Source organism: Peromyscus eremicus, chromosome 2 (assembly GCF_949786415.1).
Source record: "Peromyscus eremicus chromosome 2, PerEre_H2_v1, whole genome shotgun sequence".
In the NCBI taxonomy this organism is placed as follows: domain Eukaryota; kingdom Metazoa; phylum Chordata; class Mammalia; order Rodentia; family Cricetidae; genus Peromyscus; species Peromyscus eremicus.
In genome coordinates this window covers 164,675,950-164,686,283 of record NC_081417.1, presented here as the reverse complement: position 1 = coordinate 164,686,283, position 10,334 = coordinate 164,675,950, and the positions used below count along the sequence as shown (strand labels likewise).

The 10,334-nt window shown below is 50.9% G+C and overlaps 1 protein-coding gene across 1 annotated transcript; it reads right to left on the bottom strand.

Annotated features, from left to right (window-relative positions):
- Positions 1-2,248: 2,248 nt before the first annotated feature.
- Positions 2,249-6,490, bottom strand: Mxra8 (matrix remodeling associated 8). The gene is made up of 10 exons (XM_059256318.1): positions 6,342-6,490; positions 5,393-5,416; positions 4,980-5,282; positions 4,674-4,775; positions 4,091-4,561; positions 3,633-3,800; positions 3,514-3,553; positions 3,365-3,441; positions 3,212-3,292; positions 2,249-3,018 (listed from the first exon to the last, which is right to left on the bottom strand). Exons 1-10 carry the CDS (start codon positions 6,388-6,390, stop codon positions 2,993-2,995), a joined length of 1,341 nt encoding a protein of 446 aa, XP_059112301.1. The 5' UTR covers positions 6,391-6,490; the 3' UTR covers positions 2,249-2,992.
- Between the last annotated feature and the right edge of the window lie 3,844 nt (positions 6,491-10,334).

Sequence of the window (10,334 nt, the reverse complement as noted above, 5' to 3'; positions counted from 1 at the left end):
CCCATACTCCCTTTGCTAGCAGCTGGCCCTCTTCCTTGAATCTTTACAGAAGTAACCTGAAGAAGCCAGGCGAGGTGGCTTCAAAGGGTCAGCTCAAGAGGGAGAAAGAAGACAGTCCCTTTTCTGAGTGCCCCTCTAGCCAGATACAAGATGCTACTGATCTATTGGTCAGAAGCACTCATATTCAAGGGTCCTCACAGCCCAGCTGCCCTTGGTTCCCATCTGACACCACAAATAATAGGAACTAGAAACCAGAAGCCTGGTAGGAGTCTTGGTACTGATGCTGATGCTGACAGGGGCAGGTTGGGTCACTGTAAAAGAGGTGGACATGAGGCCAGAACTTGTGCCTTTTTAGGAGTGGTCTTGTCTAGCACTGATGGGTTCAAAGGCCACTAGTGTGAGAAGTACATCCTCAAACTATACCTCAACAGGTCACTGAGGTCCTTGTGGGTGATTGTCATCCTTTCCTAGTCTCACTATTCTTGAGAGAGCACTGGAGGGGGGCAAGAGTGAAGAAATGGGACCAATAAGATGGCTCAGCTATTTAAAGTGCCTGCTGTTAAGTCTGATGACTTGAGTTTGAACTCCAGGACCCACATAGTGCAGGCTGAAGCCCACCCAAGGAAGGAGAGAATAGAGTCCTGCAACTTATCCTCTGACCTCTACATTCATGCCTTTCACTTATCTACATACATTCACATAATATAAATGAAAAAAAAAAAAAAGCAAGATGTGATGGCATGTGCCTTTAATCCAATCCTAGCACTAGGAAAGCAGAGGCAGGTGCATCTCTATGAGTTCCAGACCAGGGTATATAGTGAGACCTTGTCTCAAGACAAACAAATAAACAAGCACCTGGGCCTCCATGAGCACTGCACACACGTGGTAAACAGACATACATGCAGGCAAAACACCCATATATATAAAATGATAAAAATTAAGATTATATATAATTTATTTTTATTTTATGTGCATTGGTATTTTGCCTGCATGTATGTCTGTGTGAGGGTGTTGGCTACCCTGGAACTGGAGTTACAGAAAGTTGTGAGCTGCCACGTGGCTGCTGGAAATTGAACCTGGGTCCTCTGGAAGAGCAGCCAGTGCTCTTAACTGCTGAGCCATCTCTTCAATCCCAAATTTTTAAATTTTTTAAAAGAGAGAATGGGAGGGGGTTGGAGAGATGGCTCAGAGGTTAAGAACACTGGCTGCTCTTCCAGAGGTCCTGAATTCAATTCCCAGCAACCACATGGTGGCTCACAACCATCTGTAATGAGATCTGGTGCCCTCTTCTGGCCTGCAGGCAAACATGCAGGCAGAACACTGTATACATGATAAATAAAAAAATCTTAAAAAGAGAGAGGGGGGGTTGGGGGCTGGAGAGATGACTCAGAGGTTAAGAACACAGGCTGCTCTTCCTAAGTTCCTAGCAACCACATGGTGGCTCACAACCATCTCTAATGAGATCTGGTGCCCTCTTCTGGCATGCAGGCATACATGCAGGCAGAACACTGTATACATGATAAATACATAAATCTTTCTAAGGCAAGTGGGGGATAGAAGTCTGTGCCCTTTCTTAGCTGCTTTTTCACCTTGGTCTGCTGAGGTCACACAGCCAGTGCCCAGTCATGACTAGCCCTAGGGGAACCTGAAAACCAACACCTGATCCTGTTGGCCAAGCCCTGCCTCTTGGGGCTCTTTCTGATGGAATCTCCTTAGACCTGTATCCTTGGGGAGCTGTCCTGCCTGTCTTTGCTTCTTTTTACTCCATCTTGGCATCTGCTTCTCAAAGAACTGGGCCAGTGGCCAGGCGGTGGTAGAACACACCTTTAATCCCAGCACACGGGAGGCACAGCCAGGCGGATCTCTGTGAGTTCCAGGCCAGCCTGGGCTACAGAGTGAGTTTCAGGAAAGGCGCCAAAGCTACACAGAGAAACCCTGTCTCGAAAAACCAAAAAATAAAAAATAAAAATGAAAAAAGAACTGGGTCAGCACCATTTCCTTCTATGTCCTATCTCTGTCATTGTATACTCCCCCCTCCTTCCTGTCCACACACACATTTGGAAAAGGGACCGAAAGTCCTTCACCATGGGAAACGGGCTCCTGTGTCATAGTACATTTGATCCTAGAAGGACGACATAGACCTTCCACTCGAGGGGGTAGGGAAGGACAATGGAACTCAAATGAAGGTTATGAGAGCACCTGGGAGATATGTCCTCCCTGAACAGAAGAGGAACAGCAGGGCCAAGGCTAAAAATCAGATGTGTTTTTATTATGACATGAAAACTTCCCCAGTAGGAGCTGTTTGATGTGGTAGCACATGCCACTCAGAACCTTCTTCCCCCATCTTCAGCCAAAATAGAGGACAAATGGAGCCCCAATCCCAGACTCCAGAAAGGGAGGGATGTCAAGGCCAAGAGTCACATGGTACCCAGCAACTCTTGGAAGGTATTCAGCAGAAAGGGATCAGAAGCAGAAAAGGGGCAATGGGCCAGCTCCCAGTGGCCCAAAGCAGCAAGGAGGGCCCACGAGTCAGAACATATAACAGCAGGGCTCTGAGTAATGCATAGGCATAGTGAGTCCTGGAAGACCCTGGGGGCTCCCCAAGCAATGGCTAACATGTTGAACTGGTGACTTAACTATCTTTAAGTGGCTTCCTGGCCCTAGCAGGAAGAAGCCACGAGAGAGTGTCCATTTGGTGGACATTAACAAGGGATCAATGTCTGTTATGTCAAAGCTGGGAGTACAGCCACCAGTGGGCACAGGCTGTACTCCCAAGCAGTGGGCAGCAACTATACTATATCAGAGTCCCTAGGGAACCCACAGTTGCTCACCAAGATGAGGGTGATTCTTGGAAGAACAAAGTGCCAAGTTCAGGACAAGTTTATAGGAAAGCGGGACCAGCCGCTGAGAAGAAGCCAGGAGTGCCACAGGAGGGTCATGGAGACATCCTTTGATACAGAGCTACTGACCCAGCCAGAAGCTCAGGATCCATTTATTTGCAGTACTCCTTTCTGAACTCTGGAAGCCAAGAAAATGGCTAGTGTCTACTTTCTGTCCCTTAGTCCCAGTGGGAAAGTCAGGAAGACATTTGGCATGACTTCCCAAGGCCTTCTCAGAAAAGATGGCAGGGGTCTCCTATCCAAAGGGTCCTGGGAATGGGTAGAGTCACATGTGGGATGGGGGGATGTTGGGGTCTCCCTCCACTGCTCACCTTTATCCAGATCCACATTCTTGGCAGGCAGGGGACTGTGGGCCAGCTCAGCCCTCTCCTTCAGGATGTTGTTTTTGTAATCTGGTTAGAAGAAAAGAATAAGTCCCACCCAAAAATGCACTTCCCCTGGACCCTTGTGGCCCTCACTCCTACCTAGCTGGATGTCCTCAGTCCTATAAGGAGCCTGGTCCCCTGTGGCCACAGCAAACTCCATCATGTTCACATCCTTCCTAAAGGGAGATGGCAGTGTAGGAGGGCAGGGCAGGGCAGGTCTGGGAGGAGGGTTGGGCAAGCAAACTCACCCCTTCAGTTTCCCAGCTTTTTTGTCTGAGGTCCCGCATCCTGTGAAGAGAGGGGTATCAAGTCAGCCTCACTGTCCTCAGTCAGTCTGGGCCCCTCTGTTCTAAGGGTCCTGCCTTACCTCCACGATGACGATGGCGTGTAGCCAAGACTACGGTGATGAGCAACAAAATGAATAGCAGTAGCGTGGCCAACACATAGCCCAGTTGCTGGAAGAAATGCGCGTGGTTCTCTGGGACAATGACGTTGATGACACTGTGGCCTTGGGATCTACTTACCAGCGTGGGATCTACAGGGAAGTAGCAAGCATCAGAAACCCTCCATGAGCCAGGTGTGGTGGAGCATGCCTTTAATCCCAGCACTCAGGAAACAGAGACAGGCAGATCTCTGAGTTTAAGTCCAGCCTGGTCTACAAAGCTAGTTCCAGGACAGCTGAGGCTACACAAGGAAACCCTGTCTCGAAAAACAAAAACTAATACAAAAAAAAAAAGAAGAAAGAAAGAAAGAAAGAAAGAAAGAAGGAAGAAACTCTCAGCAATACCCCTTCTCGGTGCCCGCATGCTGCACACTTGCACACACCTGGGCCAGGAGCGCTGTTGTGGCCAGACCCATTACTGGGAGAGGCAGGAGCAGGTGGCTCCAAGATGGGTTCGGTGACCTGTAGGTGGAAGACCCGGCGCTCGTGCAGGCCGCAGTAGTGGTGGTGCAGGTGGCAGGAATAGATTCCCTCGTCAGCCGGCTCCAGAGAATCTATGCGTAGGGAGAAGTCGCCGCGTGCAAAAGCGTCGGCATTCACTGCCACACGATCACGCAGGAAGGATGGCCCGTAGGCGCGGCGCTCGCCAGATGCGTAGAGGTCAAGCAGGCGGTCAGCGCGGTCGTGTGGCACCCCAGGTAGCTGTCGGTCCCAATGGACCACCTGCTGCGCCTCCTCTAAGTGGCGGTCAGTCCACAAGTGCGCACGGTTCACGCAAGTCATCAGAGCCGGCGCGCCGCGGACCACCACCTTCACTTCCTTCTCGCCGTCCCAGTACGCGCGAGCTAACAGGGCTGCGGATGCATTGAGAGAGACAGCCAGATCACTGCTCTGCAGAGGTGAGGAAGGGGAAGACGGGCTGGGGCAGGGATGGCAGTAGCAAAGGAGAGTGAGGGGCACACTCACGATCGTCGGTGACCTCGAGGCGCACGGCCAGACTCTCGTAGAGGTGACAATAGTGGTGGTGCAGGTTGCAGGTATACACCCCTTCGTCGCCCTCCTCCACAGCTGCTTCGCAGAAGATAACCTCAGCGTGTGGGACCCATCTTCCTCCATAGCCCCTCCCTAAAATGGTTCTGTCCCCTCCATGGTCCCGCCTTTCCAAGGCTCCACCCTTTCATAGGCCTAGCCTCGTCAAAGGTATGTGTCCGCCCCCTGCCAATGTTTCTACGCCTGCCAAAATTTCAGCCCCACCACGGTTCCACAGCGTACCGCGGATGAGCAGTGAGAAGTTGCCGTCGTGGAAGGCAGAAGGCGACAGCAGCAGGCGGCCGTTGTCGTGCGGCTCGTACACTCGCTGTTCACCCGCCGAGTACATATCCACGAGTCGGCGCCCTTGGCTGCCCAGGACTCCGCTGAGGTCCCAGTGGACCACGCGCTGGCGGTCATGCAGTCGGTCTTGGGTCCACACCATGCGCGGGCTCTGGCAGCGCAGCACCGCCTGGGTTCCGGCTGCCCAGCTCACTACGGACTCAGACACCACAGAGCTGCTGGCTGTTGCGGTCCCTGAGGGCCCTTGTCGGGAAGAGGGAGTCAGCAGCAAAAGTCAAGATGGAGGCAGGGTGGGTTAGGAGAGAAGTGGACCCTAAAGGGGCCTGGCCCACAGCTGGGTATGGGATACTAACCTGAGTACAGAAGGACTTCAAGGCCTGGAAGGAGAGGAAGAATACAGCTGTAGGCATTTTTCACCTTTGCACGCCAGGACCCACCAGTTGGAAGACCGCTTGGGGCCTCCTGCAGTCATGGCAGTTTGTTGCCATGATGCCCACTTAACTAGTTCTGGTAGGGAAACTGCAGGTAACACCCTTAGTGTCACCTTCCTGGCTATACAGACAGCTCTGGTAAGTGGGAAACCAAGAAATCTGGCCGTGAGTAGTAGGGAAGGATGTGACTCTTTGCAGTCTTGTTCTGAACTGTGAACTTGAAGTAACCATTGCCACATCATAGCAACAAGTCCTTCCGAACTGCTCCAGCAGGACACTGAGGCAACCAGCAGTAGTATATGCATCTGTGCTGAACCTTTAGGAACCTTCAGACCTCAGGCATTCATAGCCCTGTCCTACACACTCCACCCTGGGTGCAGCATGGCCCCCTGCTACAGTCCCAACAGGTGACATGGGGAGTAAGTCCTGATCTGCCACCACTGGCCCAAGACAGTACTGTGGAGAAGTGACTTAGGGCCCAGGCTTCTAGGAAAAATGTGCCTGGTCAGCAGGCCAGAGTAGGCAGGGCCTGGGGGCCCTGAAGAAGGAGTTGGAACAGACTCTATTAGCCCCTTAGTTGTCAGCCCCACTGACTCCCCTCCCCACATCTGGGAGGACTGCACCCTGAGCAGCTGACACTGTAGTCACACAAAGAATGGGTACAGGAGGCACCCTTGGCTACATCCTCCCTAGTTAGGGCCTCTGGGATTTTTGTTAGAGTACCTGAAGGCTTCATGATTGAAAGTGAATTGCTGTTTTGAGGCACCAGCCTGGTCCTTTTCTTTGATGAGTGCCCCCTACCCCTCCCAGCCTAAACACAGAGAGTTCATCAACTCACTGTCCCACACCCAGTCCCATCTCTCACACTCACTCTGAAGAAGCACCAGTTTCCACAGCAAGACACAGGACAGCAGTTCCATGGCGCCAGCAGGGACCGCGCTGTGCTTTGTCTTACTCAGCTCTAACTCTCCAGAAAAACAGCCGACCCCCTCTCCCTGCCAGCACCCGCTGACATCACGGAGCTGTGGGCCGGGTCTGTGCCCCGCCCACTGTGCTGCTCTACTGTTGGCCTCCCCCATCCTTGGCTAGCCTGTTGTGTTGCAGCCACCCGGTCCAGGCCTAGAAGGTGGGAGGGTCTGCGCAAACGCTCAGCCAGTCACCGGTCAGCCCTGGGGTGGGGCAGTAGCTCAGTCCTAGGACAGATGAAGAGGCCTGAATGTGAGGATTCCTGAGGCCATGTGGGTGCCAAGCATCTGGTAAACTTTCTGAGCTGCAGCAGAACTGGTGTTTGAAGGTGAATGACCTGCATCCCTGGCTTTGACATTCTCCCATGTGGTCAGCCAGGCCAGAAAACCTGGGCTGCTTTCTCCATTCTTGTATTCTCCTTGCCAGACCAGGTGGCTCTTCCAGTTCCAATTTAGATGAAGGTGACTTTACTATGCCCTTCTCTGGGACCATGGTGGGCTACCTGCAGACCACATGATGGCACTATGGTCCACTTATCTCTAGGATCAAGAAAGGCAGGCACAGTGGCCCACACCTTTAATTCTAGCACTTGAGAGGCAGAGGCAGAGCTCTATGAGTTTGAGGCCAACATGATCCTCATAGTGAATTCCAGAGCAGCCATGGCTACACATAGTGAGACCCTGTCTCAAACAAAACAAAGAACAGCCAACCAGGGAGGTGAGTGGTAGGACCTCTGGGCACTGAGGACAGAGTGTGAGTGTGGTCAGACTTTCCTCATGGCCTGACGACTAGAGCTGTCCACATTCATAAGGCAAACCCAGAGTCCTGAAACCAGGACTGAATTACTATGATCTGGGAAACCTCCACTTGGAGGAAAGGGGAGTGGAACTCTCCCAACAGAAAGCACAAATTTGAAGCTCTGGGAAAACAAAGTCATATAAACAAATGGGAAATAACAGAGCAGCACTGTGTACCAGCCCACTCCTGCTAGTTAAGCAAACCTCAGAACAAGAAAGGAAAAGAATCCAAAAAACCTCAGAAGCCCTTAAGCAGTCTAGGCCACTTCTTTAGATAGTAATAGGTACAGGCCCTATCCCTGGAGGCTGGGGTGGGGTCCCCAAGTCCTCAGACAAGCCAGAACCTCAGCCTAGCTGGCTATTGGAGGGGAGGGGGAAACAGGGAGGACCAGCTGTGAGGCTATAAGAAGTCCCTCAGGACCTAAGGGAGCCAGCCATCCAGGATCTGGGCCAGGCAGAGCATGAACTTGGCCCCCAGCTCTTCCCTGGGCCTTTTATTCTGGAAAAACAAGTCCCACCCAGCAGGCCATCCCCCAGTTCCCCTGTTCTGACCTTCCCTTCTGCTTTTCTAAGTGGTGTGGATGCCTCACTTGCCACAGTGTGTGTTTTTACCCCATACTCAGGAGGTTGACTTCTGCTATATCTGTCTCCCCTCTCCACTCTCCTGTGGTTGTCCTAGGCTATCCTTTATCCTGTTTCTTTCCATGGAAGGAGAGTGTTCAGGAAGCGATAGAAGGACACAGAGGTGGCCCCAGGCCTGATCCTAAATATGAGTGTTGACAAGGTTCAAGGTAGAGGACAGAGGAAGAGTCTGGGACACCTGTTCCATTCCCTTTGCAGACTCAGGGTTTGCAGACTTGGGGAACTCTCAAACTGCAAATCCCAAAAACTTACTTCCGGATCACAGGCCAGATACTGATATCTATGGGAACCTTGACTCCCTAGAGACACACATGGGAACAGATGACCCTTGGCCAACACCTTCTTCCCCCCATCCTATCCTCTACTTTAGGCCAGAGGAGTCAAGATGGACAGCAGAGGTCTGTCTGCCCTCCTCCCAGCCCCCACCACCACATCCTTAAGCAGGAAATAGCCACAGACAAGAACTGGAGCCAAGCAGGCAGCCTGGGCTGCTAACCAAGCCACCTGCCCCTCCCACAGTCAAGGGGGGCCTGGGCCACTCCAGCTCCTTCTCAGTCTGTACTGTGGAGCCCCCAGCTCCCTGCCCCTTGCTTCCCAGCCCCATCTAGAATCTTTGTCCCTCTAGGAAAAGAACAGACCATTGCAAAGCAAAACCACTGACCTCATGGTACTTTGGCAAAGCCTCAGCCAACCCAGAGCCCTAGACCTATCTTCTTCTTTTAGGGGTGTGGCCAGACAAGAGGTATCAGCCAGCCCACTAGGCACAAAGACTAAGAATCTGATGTTGGCTCCTATTCCTGGTGACTTGGACATTCCAGGCAGCCCGGCTCATTGGGAAGAAAAATCACAGGACCAGCGATTCAGTCAGGCCCAACTGCCCCACCACAGGCTTTTTTTTTTTTTTTTTTTTTTTTTTGGTTTTTCGAGACAGGGTTTCTCTGTGTAGCTTTGCGCCTTTCTTGGAACTCACTTGGTAGCCCAGGCTGGCCTCGAACTCACAGAGATCCGCCTGGCTCTGCCTCCCGAGTGCTGGGATTAAAGGCGTGCGCCGCCACCACCGCCCGGCCCACCACAGGCTTCTTATGGTCCCATGGAATATATTTAGACCAGACACAGGCACAAACTGAGAGTTGCTTATGCATCCACTGTTACTCATCCATAAAGACCCACATTGGTCTTCATTCATCCAGCACTTTCTGAACACCCACCAAGCATTCAAGATCCAGTGCTAAATTAGATGGATGCACCAGCCCTTGCCCTGTTGATAGACCAGCATACTTATCTTTTATCATCTATTCATTAATTTATTTTTTAATCAACTTTTTTATGTGCATTGGTTTTTTTGCTTACATATATGTCTGTGTGTGAGGATGTTGGATCACCCAGAACTGGAATTATAGACAGTTGTTAGCTGCCATGTGGGTGTTGAGAATTGAACCCGGGTCCTCTGGAAGAGCAGCCAGTGTTCTTAACCACTGAGCCATCTCTCCAGCCCCCTTATTTTTATTTTATTTTATTTTATTTTATTTTGAGACAAGGTCTCTCTACATAGCTCTGGCTGTCATGGAACTCACTATATAGCCCAGACTGGACTCCAATTTACAGAGATCCACCTGCCTCTGCATACCAAGTGCTAGGATTAAAAGAATGCACCACTATACCTGTGGTGGTATTGTGTTCCCCAAAATATTGTGCACCCTAATAAATTTATCTGGGTTCAGAGAACAGAACAGCCAATAGATACAAAGGCTAGAAAATGGTGGCACTCACACCTTTAATCCTAGCATTCCAGAGACAGAAATCCCTCTGGATCTCTATGAGTTCAAGGCCACATTGGAAACAGCCAAGCATGGCGACACACGCCTTTAATCCCAAGAAGTGAGCCTTTAATCCCAGGGAGTGATGGCAGAAAGGCAAGATATATAAGGCGGGAAGACCAGAAACTAGAAGCATTTGACTGGTTAAGCGTTCAGGATTTCGAGCAGCAGTTCAGCTGAGAGCCATTGGGATGAGGACACAGAAGCTTCCAGTCTGAGGAAACAAGACCAGCTGAGAAGTTGGCCAGGTGAGGTTAGCTATGGCTTGTTCTGTCTCTCTGATCTTCCAGTGTTCAACCCAATACCTGGATCAGGTTTGATTTTATTTTATTTTTTTTTATTTGTTTATTTATTATGTATACAGTGTTCTGTCTGCACATATCCTTGCAGTCCAGAAGAGGGCACCAGATTTCACTACAGATGGTTGTGAGCCACCATGTGGTTGCTGGGAATTGAACTCAGGACCTTTGGAAGAGCAAGCAGTGCTCTTAACCTCTGAGCCATCTCTCCAGCCCCAGGTTTGATTTTATTAATAAGAACTTTTAAGATTCCTGCTACACTATACCTGGCTTATGATCATTTAAAAAATATTTAATGTATTTTTTTGTGTATGGGTGTCTCACCTGCATATGGCTGTGTACT